The sequence below is a fragment of the Lotus japonicus genome, chromosome 1 (assembly GCF_012489685.1).
Source record: "Lotus japonicus ecotype B-129 chromosome 1, LjGifu_v1.2".
NCBI lineage: Eukaryota > Viridiplantae > Streptophyta > Magnoliopsida > Fabales > Fabaceae > Lotus > Lotus japonicus.
Genome location: NC_080041.1, coordinates 20869182 through 20888959, shown reverse-complemented (window position 1 = coordinate 20888959; position 19778 = coordinate 20869182). Strand labels below are relative to the sequence as shown.

Sequence of the window (19778 nt, the reverse complement as noted above, 5' to 3'; positions counted from 1 at the left end):
ACACTCAAAAAGTATTCTGGCAGTTACAGAAACAGCCATTATTTTTTTTACTCCAGTTTGGCAAAGAGTAAAAAGGGGGAAATAAAACACACATACAGAACATAGAACTACTAACTGTAGAAGTTAATGAAACAGACATTATTCAATTTAGTCCTTCCTCTTATTCTCATATTGATGCTTCTGGTGTATTCAAATCGGATACCCTCGGAATTAAACTATCGAATCTCCGGGAGGTTTATCAACAATAGTGCTTCTCTTTTCCTCTTGGGCATCATTTGTTGTCTCATTAGCATTTTCTGCAGCAATATTTCCCTGTTCTTTCTCCTCTCCTGAGATTTCTTCAAGTGATCGGCCTTTTGTTTCCGGCACCAAGAAAGTGAAGAAGAATCCAAGCAAGTTGACAACTGCAAGCGCCATGATCGCCTTCTTGTTTCCTTTAGTTTTGTCGTCGGCTTTCTCTGTATAGCTTTGCACCACAAAAGCACCAATTATAGCTCCTGATTTTCCAGCTGCTGCTGATATTCCATGGCATGTTGAGCGGAACCTAGCCGGGAAAAGCTCTGCCGGCACTATAAATGTGGTGGTGTTGGGTCCAAAGTTGGCAAAGAAGAGGGTAAGTCCAAATAGCATGAGAAACATGGCAGGTTTTCCATGACAAAGTTCATATTTGGAGTCTGCGTCACATTGAGAAACTCCCCCATATTCTCCATATTTGTGTCCCAAAAGCCACATAAAAACAGACATCAGAAAGAATCCAACAAGCTGGATTTTGAACCTTCCAATCTTGTCAATTAGGAAAACCGTGAACCAGTACCCGGGAACCGTGGCAAACAGTGCCACCACAAACATTGCTTTGGAGAGTAGAAACACCTCCTCTATGGCATTCATTTTTGAAGCCTTTGGGACAATCCCACTGGCTGGGTAGATATCTTTTTGTGTGAGTTGAAGACTATAGAAAGCAATATCCAACAAGAACCATGTGCTAGTTGTTCCTAGAAGATGAAGGCCATGCCTATTAAAAAACTCTGAAGAGAAGAGTCCATAAGAGGGGCCAGGCGCGGCTGCAAACCCGCGCCCGGTAACCGGTTCTTCTAAAGGCATGTCCTGATCAAGAACCTTAGCCATTTCTTCAGCAGCCTTCTTGTGGTTTCCTTTCACCAAGGCAGTGTACCGAGCGGTTTCTGGCATTTTCATCCGCCAGTAATAAGTGCAGGCTGCAGGAAATGCACCAAACATGAGCACAATTCTCCAAACGAAATCTCCCTCTGGCTGAGTAGAAACCACAGGATCAGTTGCAAAATCAACAGCAGGATATGCTGATAAGAACAGTGAGGAGACCAACATGGCCACCCCTCCAGCCACCAGTATCCCCACTCCTTGCATAGCAAACACGGCCGCGACAAAACCACCCCGGGTTTTCTGATTGGCGTATTCAGACATGATCACAGCTGAGAGTGGGTAGTCTCCGCCAATGCCGAACCCGAGCCAGAATCGGAAGAAGCAGAGACTAGAAACCACACTTTTGGAAGATGAGCCAAAGGAGAGGCCTGATGCTAAAGCACAACCCACCATGGTGACAAGGGTTATGCCATAAACTTTTTTCCTACCAAGTTTGTCACCAAGCCAGCCAAAGAAGAGTTGCCCTGCAAGCGTGCCACACAAGGCAACCCCTGTTATGGCATTGTTCACATTTGTTGGAAGCTTTCCTGGATTATGAGTCGCGGGATCATAGTAGTAAAGGCGACCGATAAGCTTTGTAACCGCGGTGATGCAAAAGAGATCATATGCATCAGTGAAGAATCCCATGCCAGCAATCACAATTGCCTTGAAATGGTAGGTTTGTGTCTTGGCAGAGTCAAGAGCTGAGAGGACCCCATGGTTAGTAGCCATGGCGCTTAACTAAGGATGGTATCTGGTGTGAAAATGTGAGCAGGAAGAAAGAGCAGGAACATGGTAGTTTATAAGGACAAACATTTCTTGTCCTTTTGGATTTTGACATATGATGTTGCTTTCTAAGAGCTGGAAGAATAGCATAGTTCATAACGGTTTACATAAACATCAGCTGGATCAAGGAATTAAGCATTGATATTTGAGAAAAACACATTGTTTATTGCTAAAGCTTATGAACTTTCTCATGATGTGTACTTAGGTTAAGCTGCAATTAGTTTCCACCCAAAGTTGGCTTCAAACAAATAGAAAAAAATGTAGCCACATTTGTTCTAATCTTGTCTTCACATTACAGCCAGCATTCACAATTCTGTCTCTTTACCACAGATCTTAATTCCTTGGTTTTTCCATTTAATATTCTAGGGGTACATTTGAAGACATCCATTAGGTTTCAGAATATAGCTGGGATCAGTGGCGGACCTACTTGATGACAGGTGGGAGCCATGGCTCCCTCAGAATTACTATATATATTTAAATTACAAGAGAATAGATAAGTACGGATGTTGTCCCAGTGGTCAGATTTAGCTTTCTCATCCATTTGGTTTTGTGTTCAAATCCAGCCTCCAACACTTTGGTGTGATATTCTATATTTAGTATTTTTTTTGGCTCCTCCAAAGATTTAGGCCAAGTTCCCCACTGGCTGGGATTGTGTTTTGCACACCCATCACATTAATTTTATTTTTGGTCTCGCTACATAGGCATACAAGGCGCGCAACACTCGACACACATGTGATTTATAGCAATCTGAAACAGGCCGCAATAATGTGCAAAGCTGCAAAATACCTTGGGAAACTATTTTTAGAATACATTTTTAAAAACAATCCGGGAATTATTTTCATGAAAGTATAACTTCACACATCCAAGACCTAGAAAATTATTTAATCAAATTGGGTCCCAAAATTTAATTTTTTAATTCAATTAAGGTCAAATGTTGGCACAGCTCAATTTTGTCCTAGTCACCTTTACCACGTGGCTTTTTTATTTATTTTTAATTGAAAAATTTCAAAACTTAAGTTTTTTAATTCCAAGTCAAAATTAAAAATAAAAACTTAGTAAAATCTTAATAGAAAACCTAAATGAATAACTAATACTCCCTAATCTTAATAAAACCCTAATCTAATCTATTCAACCCCAAAAGACACTGTTTCTTCATCATCGCTATCTTAGCCATCTTCCTCCTCTCAAACGGCGGCCCAGTCCTGCAACGGCATACTGCTCACCTGCGCCTACACCGCCGGCAAGCTGCTGCCGCGAACGTCATCGACCCGACGTCAAGTTCGAGTCCACCCTCACCGTGCTCAACAACGACCTCGATGAACTAAAGTCCACCCTCCCCGCCGCCGTCGGAAACAGTACCGTCTTCATCTCTTTCTTCTGATGTTTGGTTTGCTGAGGGTGGGGTGGGTTTATGTGTTCGGTGGTGGCTTTGTTGAAGGCTACCACCTCTTCTCCTTCCTCTCCTTCTAGATCCAGATCCAAATCCCTAATTTCGTGTTCAATCTGCGAGCTCTTCGGAAGCAACAACCCATGTTTCTGATATGAGGGTTTGCTATTGTTCAACTTTGGAGTGGGTATCTGGGGTTTTGTGTGGATCTTTCTTCTGGGATTGTTCTCTTGCTTTCTGGGATCATTCATCATTTTTCTTCTTCTGGGTTTTTTAGTTGATTGTTCTTCTTCTGGGTTTTTTGGTTGACACTACAGTTGTAAGACCAGGAACGAGAGTGGAAGGTTTTCTTATGAGCATACGCAGGGAACGGAAGCCACGTTTTAGATGAGAAGAAAGAAATGGAGGGAGAGGTTGAGAATCCGTACTCCTCATTCTCGTTGCAGTCGCTGAAAGCGGAAGAAGATGATGAACCAGATGAGGGATCTTGGGTTTTTTTTCTTCTTTCGGTTACAGATCTTGGGTTTTTTTTCATTAGGTTTAGGTGTTTTATAGATTACTTTAGGTTTTTTTAAGGGGTTTGGGGTTATTTAGGGATTTTAATTTAAGGGGTTTGGGGTTAATTAGGCATTTATGAATTTTAATTTAGTTTGGTGTCAGTGATTTGAAGATAAATGAGGATGAAGATGAGGATAAATTTATGAGTTTTCAATTTGGGGCAGAAGAGGGATGGGGATGAAGAGGGTTGAATTTGGGGCTGGAGGGGAATTAGATTATGTATTTGATATTATTAAATTAGGGATTTGATTTTGTTTAGTTTCGGTTATTGTTTAGATTAGGGATTTTATTAACTTTTTTTCTGCTTATATAACTGACTTGGAATTAAAATTAAAATTTTAATTAATTTTTCTAATTAAAAAAAATAAAAAAGTCATGTGAAAACGGTGACTAGGAAAAAATTGAGATGTGGCAACATTTGACCTTAATTGAATTAAAAAAAAAATTTAGGGACCCAATTTGATGAAATTTTTTTCTAGGTCCTGAAACTGATTCCCTTTGTAATCTCAGGGGCCTTTGGACCCTTCAAGCCTTAAAATAATAAAATAATAATACTGCGGTTTTTGGATGCTAAAGTGATCGCTACTAATTATTGACGTGTGTAAATTGTTGAGATGTGCAAAAAGCAATCTCCAAATACGTTGCTTGGTTGTGCGTACACTACAAGGCAGGGCTTTATTTCTTTTGTCTCCAAATTTTCATCGTTACATGGTTATATAATACAAGTTTGAATCTAAGGCTACTTGTGATTGGAAATGATTTCAAAGGAACAAGAAAGTAGTCGTTTCTTCTCTTCCAAGACTTTGAGATATGGCCAACATAGAGATAGTAAGGAGAAAACGATAACCAAATCGGCAGAATTCCAAGCAGTGAGCACTACTTTGAGGAGCCTAGACCACGAGGTCTTTATGACTTTTTTTGTGTTATTGTCGAATCGTAAAATGTAAACTCTATAGTTATTATCATATTATATTCATTTTTATTTATGACGATAACAACAATGATGATGATATTCATTTTTATTTATGACGATAACAACATCCTGATTCTAAACATCAAATACAAAGCAGATGGGGTTGAAGTAATACTTGTAAGGGGATTGCTTCTTATTAGGAAAATCTTAACTACAAGTTTAGTCCTTAGGGTTTAACTACAAGTTTGCACGTGCGCATTCCAAAGTATTATGGTAAAATCATGTACCTTGCTAATTGAAATGATGAACATGCCTCCTTGAAAACAAACACATGAAATCAATTATTGTGTTTGGAAACTAGCAGAGTGTGTAACATGAGAGAACTTTCAATTTCTGACTATAAATTTATCGAGGTGAACCAATCCATTCCTATTTATAAATTTGAGATTTATAACTACTTTTAACTAGGGTATGTAAATTAGTTACAATACAAGAGTACTTTGTTCAATTTGACTATATCCATATATAGAAATTGTCTAAGGCCATGATTATTAAAATTGGCATCACTTATGGGCAAATATGCATCGATAATATGCCAGTAATAGCCTTCTATATAGTGTTGGATATTTTATGGATTAACATTAATCATTTAATTAGAATGTGTAATTCTTGAATTATTAATATATCAATTATTAGAAATTAATATTAATTATAACGCTTAACCACTTGATGGATATTACTATTGGGCTTTTCTGATGAGTAACCCGTAATGGGTTGGGTTATTTATTTAAGCCCAGTGAGAAGCCCCTGCTCTCATCTGATAGGTTATAAATTTGTCTCCCCATTAGACAGTTAACCTAATCTACTCTACAGACTTATCAGAATAGAGAGCAGTTTTTCTCACATGCATCACCTAGGCTCAAAACACAAAAGGAGGACTGATTCTTCGCTCAAATCAGGTACGGAAATTGTATATGTATAGATTATTGAACATGCTATAATTTTGTATCTACATCCTATCTAGGCTACCCTTATAAATTTCCTGCAATTGGTATCAGAGCTAACGTAGATACATGTTATGGTTGTTCACTCATTTATTTTTAATTCTCAAATCAGTTATTCTTCTTTTCTTTAAATAAGAAGACTGCCTGTTCAATTTCAATTTTGATCCATAAATTTCATTCTGGTCAGAATTGTGTGTTTCGTGTTTTGTTCTTTACAAAACCCTAATTTTTTCAATATGCAAATCCTCTCTCTGTGATCCAAGATTTGAAAATTGCTTGAGGGCTTCTACTCCTCATACCCCTGCGCCAAACATCCTGGGTCTATTACCGCATTGCACACAACGAACTTATTGTTGAGTTAATCTTGTTTCTATTTTAAAATTATATATTATGTATATATTCTGGAAAGTAACTACTCTTCTTTTCCCATGTGGCATGGCAATTCTTTTCCTGTATGTGGCTTAAAAGCTATTTGAAAATGACAATTTTTCTCCTTGTTTCCATAACAGTGCAAATATGTTGCGTTATTTTATAATATCTATGGGAATTGATATTCAATAGGCTTTGCACTGATAAAATTGCCTATAATTTACTTTTCTGATGTAATTGTGCAAAATTGTGTGAAATCTTTATCTATTATTGATTTATTATATAATTGTATATTTGGAGAATTTCGTAGATAAAATATTATTCTCCTTATGTTTAAATTTCAGATGTGCAATTTAATATGAGTGTGATATCTTTTCAAGATTTCATGACATAAAATTTGAAATTCTAATCTATTTATTTAATCATTGTGATATTTTGTTATTTCTTTCCTAATTAAGATGGAAGTTGCATATAAATTCATGAATTGATTATCACATTCTTATGGTTAAATTTTGTTATGTATGCCATGTTGGGAAATATAAAATTCTCTTATATCCTTTTATTTGTAAAACGAAAATATATAGTAATTTGATAAATTATTATATTCTAGGCTTATAGACCTTAAAATTATAAGGAAAGTTACTTAATTTGCTAGCAATTTTATTTTATAGATTATAATCTATTTGCTAGTATACTCTTCTTGGAACTAAGTTCTTTTAGGTCATTCTAAAATTAAAGCCAGTAATCCTTGATCATTTTTATAACTTATGCGCGCTTTGTACAAACTCTTATGTGATTATAAGCATTATATTTTGTGTGATTGTGATCTCACCTATCGTGGGCACAATTGTGCAAAATTTTGTGAAAATTATGTAATCTAAATTCTTTCAATAGTTTAAAAGAGATTTTATGTGTATTTACATTGATGATAACTTACCCTATCGGTATGTTATTATTAGTGTAATTTGTGGTTTATGTAATGTATTATTTGTTTTAAACTTGTGTCAATCAATTCAAATACCCTATCGGTGTTAGAATTTCTCTACGACATAATATTATATGCATTACATTAATTGGACAATATCTTTTTTTATATAATCCAGTATTATTCTTAAAATTTGCATTGCCTATCGCTGTGCAAATTTATACTAAATAAAATTCTTTACTGGAATGAATTATTGTTATGTAATGGACATACCCTATCGGCATGACATTGCTTGACATGATCTTTATGTGATAGAGAAAACAGTTTTGAATATTCATTTAAAATACTTAAAATATCTTTTATATAATTTTTTTATAATTTAACTATTTTCTCAATCAAGTGGGAGAAACTGATTTATTATAAGATTATTTTCTCAAGAAAAATAAAATATGCAATGCCTCTCACTTAATTAATTGTCCAGTTAGTTGTATATGAGAAACCACTACACTTATGTTTTACATAATGTTATATATCACTTTATCGTCGGACCTATATTGAGGATATCAGTAAGTCTCTTTGAGAATATTGTAATATAATAAACTCCCTATGATTGTCTTATACAATTGATAATCAATTATTCTTGTTAGGACAATATGACAAAATTCTCAATTAGCTCATAAATATTTAAATATTAAATTCTTTTGTGTCACTATTCTTTTTCATTATTTATGATATGTTATCTTTAATAATTTGGGATATACATATAAACTCCAAATTAGGTGCTAGAGACAGATTCTTATCCTCAACCTCAATAGTGACTAATTATGGTCCAATATGCTTCCGATGTTATTATTGACAATCCATACAATTTTTATGTTCAGTGTGTATACTTGTTTTCATATTACAACACTTGAAACTTTGAGTGATATTTGCAAGTGATCCCATATTCTGTTTTAAATATTATGGATCTTATTTTCACTCATTTGTTTATAAATTATGGGTTGCTTCATTCATAAAATCTTTTAATGATTTTATGTGTGAATATATAAGGAGATTTTATGATAAAATGTGTCAAATAAGCACTTAAAATCTCCTAATTCTATATGCAGAGTATGTGGTTACTTGTGTAAATAGAAATCTTATAAGACCTTGTGGTTGATAAATTCTATATATTGGCTCCATTTTGTGAATTCTATAATGTAACCACTTCTCTTAAAACTCTACACTATTCTATTTCTCTCTAATTTATTTATTCTTGAAGAGAGAAAGATTGTGAGTTTCACACTCACGCAAATTCTTTTCCACAGAGTCATGATCCCACTATTAAATACTATACCATTGGAGTATTTTATACTAGTTAGCTCTAATGGGAAATTCTAATTTTACCATGGTATATTGGATTAGTGGGAGTGTGCACACATTGTTTTGTCTCGAGACATATTGATATATTGATATATTGATACCATATACTCTTGTGTGCACTTCTATGGTAATATGATATATTCTTAGAGCTATTTTGTTGTCATATATTCTTATGCGCGCTTAAATGATCATATGACATGCTCTTGGAGACTTTGGTACTCAGTCTCATTCTTTGGGTTATTCTGTTGGTAACAACACATTTGGCATGCAATTTAATGTGTTTCTCTTAACCAACATTTCACATTCTCTATGGTAAAACATAAGTGTCTTAGATGTATAGTATCACTACTCCTATCGAGTATGATTTCTTGCATTTTTAAGGTACTTAATCTTAATTAGACCGTTAATTATAAGTGTTTGCTCATTATTGACATTTTATTCTTTATTAGTTCAAGACACCCTTTGTCTAAATAAGTTTCCATTATCCATGTTATTATTAAACTCTTTTACCATGGACTTATGGTCACTTGTTTAGAAAACCTTGAATTAATTATGTCAAATTCTTTTGAGCATATTCTGTTTAGCCCACATGTAATCACTCTTTTGGGCTATTAAGATCACTTAGACCTATGTGGAATTTATACTTGTCCTTGTGATATATTTTCTCTCAAAACAATAATTCTATGCATTCAAAACACTTGTTTGCTAGAGAGAAAAGAAATTCTAAAATTTCGGACTCTAAGTGAGTACATTAATCCACTGATTAAAGACTTTATTCTTGGAGCCTGTCTAAACCATATAAATTGATATGGTTAAGTCTTTTGATATTTAAGGTCAGTGGGAGTCTGAAAAACATAGCATTTTAAGATGCTTGGGCCATTCTTTGGAATTGCATGTTTATCTCAATTCTATAATGCTTTTCCACATCCATCATTCTTTTATGAAATATGAGTCTCTTATCCCTATCGGATATTCTTAACACACATGACACATATCCCTATCGGATACTATCTTCTCTTGTGTTAAAGCTTATATTTTCTTGCTTTTGGTGGATTTGCGTTTTGTCCATTATTGATATCCTACTCTTAATAATTCTTGCATTTCAGTTAATTGACTAATGCTATCCAAGTGAGACATTGTTGGATATTTTATGGATTAGCATTAATCATTTAATTAGAATGTGTAATTCTTGAATTATTAATATATCAATTATTAGAAATTAATATTAATTATAACGCTTAACCACTTGATGGATATTACTATTGGGCTTTTCTGATGAGTAACCCGTAATGGGTGATGACCCGGGATTTAAGGCTATTTTCCTGGTTTATTTGCATGTAGTTTAATATAGTTTTTAGGATATTTCGGTCATTTTAGGACACTTTAGGCTTAGTTCATGCATTTTAATGTTTTCATTTAGTTTTAGTATTTTTCTATATTTTTTATGTTATTTTTATAGATTTCATTAGGATTTAATCAAGTTATTTGAATTCGGTATCTTACTCTATCTTCTAGTTAATCTCTATTATTGGTTTTTAATCATTTTTCTTTATTATTATTGTTATTTTAGGAGAAGATGTGGAATCAATGAGCAAATCAAGGGAGAGAGCCAAGAATCTCGAAGTCTGGAGAAATCTGGATTTCTTTGCGCCAGTTCTGCACCAATTTCCTGTTGCATTTCGCACAGACGCGCCAAGGAAGTAGCTGCTGGAAAATTCTGCGCCAGTTTTGCGCGAGTTCCTTCACGAAGTTCGCGCATTTGCGCGAAATATCTGTCAAACTCTATTTAAGTGCGTTTTAAACCTAATTTAGAGACTTTTTCACGTTAGAACTTGGAGAGCTGCGTTTTTGGGTTTTTGCTTAGAGCTTACTTGGTTCTTTGTCAAGATTTTGAGGTTTGACTTGAATTTTGATTTGTTTCCATGACTATGTCAGGCTAAACTCCCTTTGTGTTAGGGTGATTGATCTAGTTTTCCTTTAAACTATGTTTTGAACCAAGTTTCAGTTATGATTATGATTTCTATTTTAGTTTATGAATTTCTCATCTATTTTAATTGATACTTTCTATTGCAATAGTTTGTCACACTTTTTCTATGCAATTGGAAAATTGGTAGAATTTAGGGATTTGGGGAGGAATTGAGCAAGGGTCTTTACACCTTGGGGATAAGGGTAACAAATTGCTTGTGTTTGCCTGATCTAAATTGAACTTTTATCTCTGATTAATTAGGATTAGGTACTAAGGAATTAGCTATCACTAATTAATTGGAAGGGACACTTATGCAAGGAATTGATAAGTGGACAATTAGGCTTAACACCTTGTAACTTAATTTGATACATAATTATAACTGATTGGGGAGATACATAGGGAGAAGGTTAATGAAATCAGGATCCCTAGCGCGCTTTTAAATTGAATTCATTTCAACAGTGTTATTTGCTTTCTTTAATTTTATTGCAGTTAAGTTACTTACGAAAAATCAATCATCTCTTTATTTGTATTTTTATTTTTACGTCCTATCATTCTAAGTTTAGTTAATTTAGAGTATAAACTACGCAATCCTTGTGGTTCGATCTTTTTATTACTTCGAGCAATCTGTACACTTGCAGATTCGCTATCAATGGGTTGGGTTATTTATTTAAGCCCAGTGAGAAGCCCCTGCTCTCATCTGATAGGTTATAAATTTGTCTCCCCATTAGACAGTTAACCTAATCTACTCTACAGACTTATCAGAATAGAGAGCAGTTTTTCTCACATGCATCACCTAGGCTCAAAACACAAAAGGACTGATTCTTCGCTCAAATCAGGTACGCAAATTGTATATGTATAGATTATTGAACATGCTATAATTTTGTATCTACATCCTATCTAGGCTACCCTTATAAATTTCCTGCATATAGGTCTACTTGTTCATATTATTGGTAGTGTGCCTATATTTGCTACAATTAAGAGGAGATGTTTTGTTTTTAAGATTGAGTTTTTCTATCCTTTCTTTCTATGCAAGTTCCTAAATAGTATGCATAAAATAGTTTCATATCAGATAAGTATATCGCTAAAGGAGCAAGCCAGCTAGATTATTGAAGGTGAAAAGACAAGAATAAACAAACTTTTAATGGGGTCCTTTTGGTCAATCATGATCATGAGCCTTGAATTAATTTCATTGACTGAAACAGAAAAAGGCAAAAGTTGTAGAAGGCAATGAGTAGTGTGCAAATTAAGAACTTGCATGACCAACATGGAATCCAAATATTAGTGTTCTCTCAATGAAACATGTTTATTGCATCATACAATGACTTGTAGAAGATGGAAATTCCCTCTCACTTTTTCTCAGTTGCAACAAGCAGTCATAGAGTCATGGTGTTTGTGCAATAGATTCAGACTCAGAGGATGTCCTGTTCTTCAACTCAGGGTGCCTAATCTCCTCTAAGTTCCTAACAGCTTCATCCATTGTTGGCCTATTATCTGCAACCTTTGCCACACATGCAAGTGCAATCTGAAGCATCTGCACCATCTCCTCTTCCACACATTGCCCTCTCACAAGCTCCTCATCAAAAACTTCAGCTGTCCATTCCTCGCGAACCACTGACCTCACCCACCTTGGAAGATCAACCATGTCATGATCATATCCAGGGTACCCCAATGGGGTCTTCCCAGTTAGCATTTCAAGGAGGAGCACCCCAAAGCTGTAAACATCAGATTTCTGTGTGATCTTCCTTGACTGGGCTGCTTCCGGAGCGCGGTAGCCATTGGCTCTTGACATGGTTGGTGGGGTGTTCATCAGAGGAGTTAGTCCCACATCGGCGATGCAACCATCATGTTCGTGGGTTATGAGCACATTGGATGACTTGATGTTGCCATGCGCAAATTTTGGACCTCCTTCAGTGTGAATGGAAGCAATTCCCTTTGCAGTTCCAAGTGCAATCTTCATTCTTGATTCCCAGTCTAATGGAGTTCTTCCTACACCCCTGTTTCCTATTTTGTGAAGGACAGAAGAATTAGGCAGAGATATACATAGCTTTATCAAAGCTAACAATAGTAAATGAATGTTTTTTTGTCAATCACAGGACGCAATCTTATTCGAGTCTAGAACATATACATTTGGGTGGCCGTGGGGCTAACTCTCCTGATGAGGTTTTTTTTCCATACAAAAGACTCAAACTTGAGATCTTGCTTAAGGAGAATCAAATAAGTACCACTTGAACCAACCACTCATTGATGCAATAGTAAATGCATGTGACAGCAAGTTGTGAATTATTTACAGCTATACAAATATATAATACAACTGAAGAATGTTGAACATGAACTATGGAAAAAGGATAATAGATTTTCTCCATTGTTGACTAATCTATAAATTACTCCTAAACAATCTTCAATAGTGATTGGATCTGAATTTAACTGATTTATCCTAGTCTAGTTAATTATAACTCTGATGCTCATTTAGAGATCATAAAACACGCTACTTTTGAACAAAGTGAGCACTGTTTTTCCATGAGAATAATAAGTCACTGAACTCTCCTTCAATGACTTGAATTAACATTGACTTCAGCTTTTGGTTTCTGACATCAAGTAATTCAATTCAAAATCTAATGCGGTTGAAGAATGGTGAAAAGAAAAGAAAAGTATATTACAAAAAGTGAAATTGTATCAATGGAAAACTTACCATTCAACAAGGTAAACAAGCTTCCTTTTGGCATGTAGTTATAAACTAGGAGTTTCTCATCTTTGGAGTAGTAGTAAGCTTGAAGGGGTGTGACATTGGGGTGTTTTCCAATTCTTTCCACAAACTCCATTTGTTGCTCAAACTCCTTCTTTCCAACCACAACTTCCCTTAACCTTTTAACCACCACTGTTGTTCCCTCCTCCAATGAAGCCTTGTATGTTGTTCCAAAACTCCCCTTTCCAAGAACTTCAGCTGAAGCCTTCAGCAAATCTTCAAGGTCAAAGCTATAAGAGCAACCTTCAAAGAAGAACAGCTTGTTCTTTTCAGCCTCTTGCACCCCACTCCCAAAACTCTTTGAAACCTCACTCTTTCCACCATAAGATGCCTTTTCTTTCAGCACACCACTGCTCTCACTCTTTTTCCTCTTCAAACAGCACACAAAGATCACCAAAACTAGGAGAGAGAGCAAAGCACAGCCCCCAACTGCTAGAGCAAGTATAGAAGCTAATCCAAAGAATTTCTTTGAAGTGGAAGCCTTTTGATTTAGGGTAGCTGATGGAGAAGGGGAAATTGCAGAGCAATGTTTGAGAGGTGGTCCACATAAGAGAGAGTTTCCAACAAAAGAAGTATAGGGGAATTGAGTGATGGAGATTGGAATTGAGCCATTCAAGTTGTTATAGCTCAAATTCAAATACCTGAGCCTTGGAAGGTTGAACTCAGGGATAGTTCCAGAGAAGGAGTTAAAGGAAATGTCCAATGCAACAAGTTTAGGGGAGAGAGAAGAAGGAATTGGGCCTGAGAAGTTATTTTGCTGCAGGTTTACATATTGGAGTGAAGGAATGGAGAGAATGTCAGAAGGAAAGTTTCCACTAAGGCCATTGAAATGAAGGCTCAGGATTCTAAGAGCACCAAGTTTCCCTAAGGTGTTCTCTGGAATGGATCCTTTGAATCTAACCCCAGGAAGATGGATCCCAATGACATGAGTTTTGCTTGGGTTGCAAGTCACACCAACCCATGAAGTGCAAATTGGAGAAGACTCATTCCAGTTTAGCCTTGGGGAATGTGGGACACTAGAATAAAACTCAAGGAGAGCTTTTCTATCAGAGTTCAAGTCAGCTACAACCAAGGCAAAGAGAGATAGTGTGAAGTTTAGCAGAACAAATGGAACAATGAAGTATTGGAACTTCATGGGTAGTTTTTGTCTGGTGTACAATGTTGGCAAGTTGAAGCTCCAAGTTCTGATAACCTTAACTGCTCTTCATCCTTTCCTGGTTTGGCTTTGGAAAATCATGGCAAAAATTGTTAGCTGATTCATATAGCTAAGAAGGGTGAACATTTTCAAAGTCATTTGACATGACATTGTGGTCTAAAGTGAGTGATGTGCTATTTGGAAAGTGATGCAGAATTCAAACATGAAATAGTGGTTTTGATTAGATTACAGACTGGATTTAATAAATGTGCAGAAATGAGTTCATATGATTTGAACCAAGAGAGCATGTTTCATGTTGTGCTGATGCAGAAAAAATCACTTGTTGCAGCTTTAGACAGAACATGAGAGAATATTTAGACAGTCTTTACACATTCTTACTTTGTAGCAAGTCTTGGAAGTTGGGAAATTCTTTCTGATGCATCAGTTGAGCGAAGTGCTCTCTTTCAATAATTGAGGTGTTATTCAAACTCTTTCAATGAAAAAGTAAAAGTAAAAGGTTTCCCCTGTGAACTTTAGTTGATGATAGACTAAAGTGCACACTTTTTATTGAGAATAATAAAAAAGAATTCAACTTAAAATTGGTTCTTATATATTTCAAAAACAACCAAGAAGGGAAATAGGGAGGGAAAGCTGGTGATAATTGAGAATCCAAGAAAAACAGAACTAAAAAAAATATAAAATAACTGAAGTTTATCACTCTTCATTATTTGTTAAAAGTATGCTGCAAAAAGTATGCTGCACTCTCCTGTACACCATATAGGTTTTTCTTGAAATTCTGAAAACTATTGATCTCAGGAACCAGATTGAGACATTTACAAGAACAAAGGCCTTACAGTAAAATGAGTTTCCTGATGTAGTGAGTATTTCACTAAAAGAACTCAAAGCAAGCATAGCATCAATCAATATTTTAACAAAAACAACTTGCTGATTCTTCCAGTGAAGTCAAGCAAGCAAAACATCATTCAACTTTGATACATTAAAAAATGCAATTGGGACTTCGGAGAGAAGAAATTGGAAGACATAGTATATCACACTATAATAATTCTCTCATTGGCAGCAAGTGTTCATACACACATGGATATGAAATCTGTGAAGAAGATGGCTAAAACTATGGGATCAGGTTAAATAATCAATTATGATGAATTAACCATGAGAAGCAGAACAAACACAAATGGACAAGCTTCACTAGAAATGCTTTGCTTTCCAATCTTTTACAGTGAACAATGTTATATTAAGCATCTTAAGTTGGTGAATGCAAGTATTCAAATATGGAATTCAAAGAAGCTGAGAGATGTTACCTTTGTATGAAATTCACTTTGAGGACACCAAGAACACACCATAGATTCAAGCTTCACTTCTAAAAAATGAGTAGGGTATAAAATCCAGTTCAATAAGAGAAATGCTATGAAGCTCAAAATCTCCCACTTTTCATTAAATGATATTTAAAAGAAAATGGGGTGCAATAGGACCATAGTTTTTTTAGGATGCGGCATGAAATTATGGAATAAAAAGGTTAAAGTAAATGAGCACTGTTGGAGTTGATGGCATCATATTGAATGTTACAATTTCACCAATAACAGGAATCTGATTTAATTTCTCTAGTGAAGATATATTCATACATGTTGATCGGTGGGCGCCAGTTGTAGTGGTTAAAAGTCGTTGTTTGAACTTCTGAGGTAGAAAATTCAATTCTTAGAAGACCTATCCTTAGGAAGGACCTTTGACATTTGACACACCCAGATCAAATAGAATTGTCTCAATATAGAATACCTATGGTTAAAAACTTAGGTGCCCACTAGGGTGGGTCACTTTAGAATTGGTCCATGGGTGGACCAAGGGTGTGTTTAGTAATTTACAAGATAAAAATATAAAAAAAATTAAACCCTAAAATTTTCAACTCTTCCTCCACTCTAGCTACCAGCCGTTTTTACCATCTTCCTCTCCTCTCTGATCTTTTCTGCTCTCCACCACCATCACCTTCTTTTTTTTCCTCTTCTCCGGCCATCTCTGCGGCTCTCCTCTCTCCGCCGCCATCACTTTCTTCCTTTTCTTCTCCGATTCTTTTCTTTTATGCACTTCTCCGGCCACCACCTCCGCCCCTCTCTTCTTCTTCTTCTTCTTCTTCGGCTCTCTATTTTCTACACCAACCTCCTCTGCCACACTCCGCCCTCTCCAACCCTTCAACCTCCCTTAAATCATCAAAAACCTCACATTTCTCCTTGAAATCCGGCATCCCCGTCACTTCCTGTCATCAACTTCGCCAAATCGGAGCAAAGGTGATTCCTTTTCCACCAGATCGGACCAAAGGTGGCTCCTTTTCTACTTGATCGGAGGAAATAAGGATTTTTTCACACATGCAATCGATTTGAGGTATGTTTTTGCTGTTCCTTTTTCTTTTCTATTGTTTCTTTTACTCTATTTCTAAAACCCTCTCATCTCCCAACCAGATCGGAGCAATACTGCAAGACTGGAGATTCTCAATCAAGATCAAGCTTCTGTTTTTTTATTTTGTTTTTTTCTATGTAATAGTTCAAAAATTTCCCTCTTCTATTATGCAATTTTTGTGTTTTGTTATGTATAAAGAATTTATAAATTCGTAATAAATTTTATTTTCATTTTGTGTTCTAAAAGAAATATCAACAGAATCAGAGCCTTTGATCAAAGCTTCCACGGTCTCTGGGTCTTGTTCAAGCTATATGATTCCATAAATGAATATTAAGCATTCAATCTGGTGGATTCTAGAAGATGAAGAAGGAGAGGAAGAAAGTGGACTGATATCATGGAGAGTTTTTGGTTGGTTCGGTTCTGGGTTCCACGGCGGCAGGGATGTGGAGGTTGAAGGTGAGGGTGGTTCTAGGTCTGATGGGGAAGGGGGAAGATTATGGTGGTATTACAATTCTACCCTTTTAGTAGAAATTAAATCTTGACCATCCATCTAAAGAATATTCTTATATTCTAAGATCCAATGGTGATTAGTGATGGTCCACCGGTGGACCAAAAACAAAGTTGCCCACCCTAGTGGGCACCAAAAACTTAAAATAAATCATACAAATTTTGGTTGTGATGATGAAGGAAAAGAGACCAAAGTCAATTTCCTACATAACTAAAATGACAGCAATAATGAGGGCGGTAATAACAAACGAAGCCTTCTGTCTAACTATCAAGTACCATAAGCATTAATGTTCACCCGTTGGTGTTGAAATTAGGTCACCACAAAAAGGAAAAGAGCATGGCTTACATGACTCTAAAGTCTAAACGTTTGAAACGAAGAAGCATGACATAAATTAGATTTAGCGGACAAGAGGATCCAAATCCTTTTATGATAATGTCAGGTGTTAGTATTTCACATTAGATAAAATTATGTTGAAATTTCAATTTTTGTTAAACCACAAGTATAGGTAGTAGCTGTATTGACATGGTTGAGAACTTTTTTTGGTACATCGGAAAATTACATGGTTGAGACCTTGCTTAACCTAGAAAAATTATATGAAAGTTAATCTGCGTGTTTAATGGTATAGCAGATGTTAAACATCATATATAAATGACAAGGACCAATACATTTCATTTTTTTAAGAATAAAAATGCAACAATCTTTAAGAAGAAAAGTATAAAATTCATTTTATTTCTTCTTCTTACCTAAAGATTATCGCCATCAAATATTTTAGGTCTCCACAATTTGATCCTGGACGGTTAGGTGATGGGTCAACCAAGTCACTAACACCACACCGAAATCTTAGCCGGACAACCAAATATCCGCGGACATGAGTTAGCCGTGTCTGGGTGCATTCCCTCACTTCATTACTAGGTCGACCAAGTCACTCAATTCTACAATTTTTGAAAGTTGGTACCACACACTACTTACCTTGACTGTATTAACCATGAAGTAAGTGAATGTAGGCAAAGTTCTACTTCCCACATGAGCTTATGCTTCAATGTTTAAGTACTCAAATTGAACCCCTATTAATAAGGAAGAAGCCATCACATTCAAAAGCACATATGGATGACATATGAATTAATATCGTCTCAAGTGAATTGACCAGCATTGGTACATTGCAATTGTAACAACACAAATCAAATACATTACAATATCGAACTTTTAACTACTAAAAATAATATTATCATACAGCAGCACAACTCTCCAAATCCTTGTTGATCACCTCATTCTTCATACATATATTTGTTGGAATCAAGTGTTAGAGTCAAGTCCTACATCAGAGAAGTCAAGGTAAGAGGAAGAGTTTATAAGGAGGTGGACCCATAACCCTAATGCCTTAAGGTTTTGGGTTAAGATGTGGTATCCAAGATCTCCTTGGTGTCTCCTCTCGGCCTTGGCCCATGGGTCCTCACCGTAACTCTCCCCAACAAATTAAGGTTTTGGGTTAAGATGTGGCGTCGATATCTCTTGGGTGTCTTGCTCCTCAGCCCATGGGCTCCCCTGTCTCTCCCAACAAGTGGTATCAGAGCCGATGGTTCGTGGGACCATGACAGCTCCTTGTGTCGAAAGTCTTCCTAGCAGTGTGGCTAGGCGGCGGGTTCCGTTGGCAACGAACGGCGGTGCAAGGTGGATAGCTTCCGCAGACGGGAGGACCATGGGTGATGTGGTTGAGGGACTCACACTTGAGGGGGAGATTGTTGGAATCAAGTGTTGGAGTCAAGTCCCACATCGAAGAAGTCAAGGTGAGAGGGAGAGTTTATAAGAGATGTGACCCATAAACCTAATGTCTTAAGGTTTTGGGTTAAGATGTGGCGTCGATATCTCTTGTGTGTCTTGCTCCTCGGCCCATGGGCTCCCCTGTCTCCCCTAACAATATTCACCACCTTCTTCAACAACCTTATGGACCTTCTTCAATAATTCAGCAGCCTCTTTGTCAGTGGCCACAATTTTGACCAACACTTGATTAAACTCCAGCTTAGCCTGCTCTGAGGTCTACCTCAATTTTGTTCAGCTGTCGCTTCCTCAACACAGCCAACTCGATCCTAAATCCTTCAATCACCACCTTCATCTTCTTCAATTCCATTTTCATTTGATCTGCCATCCGGCACTGATTCCTTCCTATATAATTGCAAAAGAAAACAACTGTAATTTAAGTATTTAATTGATGAAGGCACAGATGTATTTATCAACAAAGGAATGAATCATATTATTCGATGAGAAATCTATTCACGTTTGGTGAGTGTTTACAAATAACTTTTTAGTCAGTTAGACAAAGTGAAACAGACTGGTATATTTCTCAAGTATGAAAAAGATGGATCTCTATACATGTGGGGACCCCCTTTTATAGTGGGTGGATCCTCTAAACCTAACCCTTTCGTCTATTACATAGTCAGCTGACAAAAGGGAGCAGACCGCGCGAATTAAGCTAGACGTCTGGACTTTCTCCTTGATCTTGCCGAGATTGCAACCTATCTGACTGTCACGTTTACTCTTGCGTGATTGCGGAAAGATTCCCT

General features: G+C 36.2%; 2 protein-coding genes across 3 annotated transcripts; both read right to left on the bottom strand.

Annotated features, from left to right (window-relative positions):
• Positions 1-38: 38 nt before the first annotated feature.
• LOC130734084 (low affinity inorganic phosphate transporter 8-like) lies at positions 39-1894 on the bottom strand. Its single transcript, XM_057586386.1, has one exon. The coding sequence runs from the start codon at positions 1888-1890 to the stop codon at positions 211-213; it is 1680 nt and encodes a 559-aa protein (XP_057442369.1). The 5' UTR covers positions 1891-1894; the 3' UTR covers positions 39-210.
• A 9684-nt stretch (positions 1895-11578) lies between these two features.
• On the bottom strand, positions 11579-15783 carry LOC130734082 (probable inactive receptor kinase At5g58300). 2 transcript variants are annotated; one of them, XM_057586381.1, is made up of 3 exons: positions 15626-15783; positions 13118-14394; positions 11579-12429 (listed from the first exon to the last, which is right to left on the bottom strand). In XM_057586381.1, exons 2-3 carry the CDS (start codon positions 14304-14306, stop codon positions 11810-11812), a joined length of 1809 nt encoding a protein of 602 aa, XP_057442364.1. In that variant the 5' UTR covers positions 14307-14394; positions 15626-15783; the 3' UTR covers positions 11579-11809. The 2 variants fall into 2 exon arrangements, with proteins under 2 accessions (XP_057442364.1, XP_057442365.1); XM_057586382.1 differs by lacking the exon at positions 15626-15783 and adding an exon at positions 14706-14782.
• Positions 15784-19778: the final 3995 nt, after the last annotated feature.

What these genes read in the sequence shown, in the direction of transcription:
- LOC130734084 (XM_057586386.1), bottom strand. Translation starts at nt 1,890, where the DNA reads ATGGCTACTAACCATGGGGTCCTCTCAGCTCTTGACTCTGCCAAGACA.
- LOC130734082 (XM_057586381.1), bottom strand. Translation starts at nt 14,306, where the DNA reads ATGAAGTTCCAATACTTCATTGTTCCATTTGTTCTGCTAAACTTCACA. An exon ending in CTTGTTTACCTTGTTGAATG is followed by an intron (nt 12,430 to 13,117) that starts GTAAGTTTTCCA and finishes TTCACAAAATAG; the next exon opens with GAAACAGGGGTGTAGGAAGA.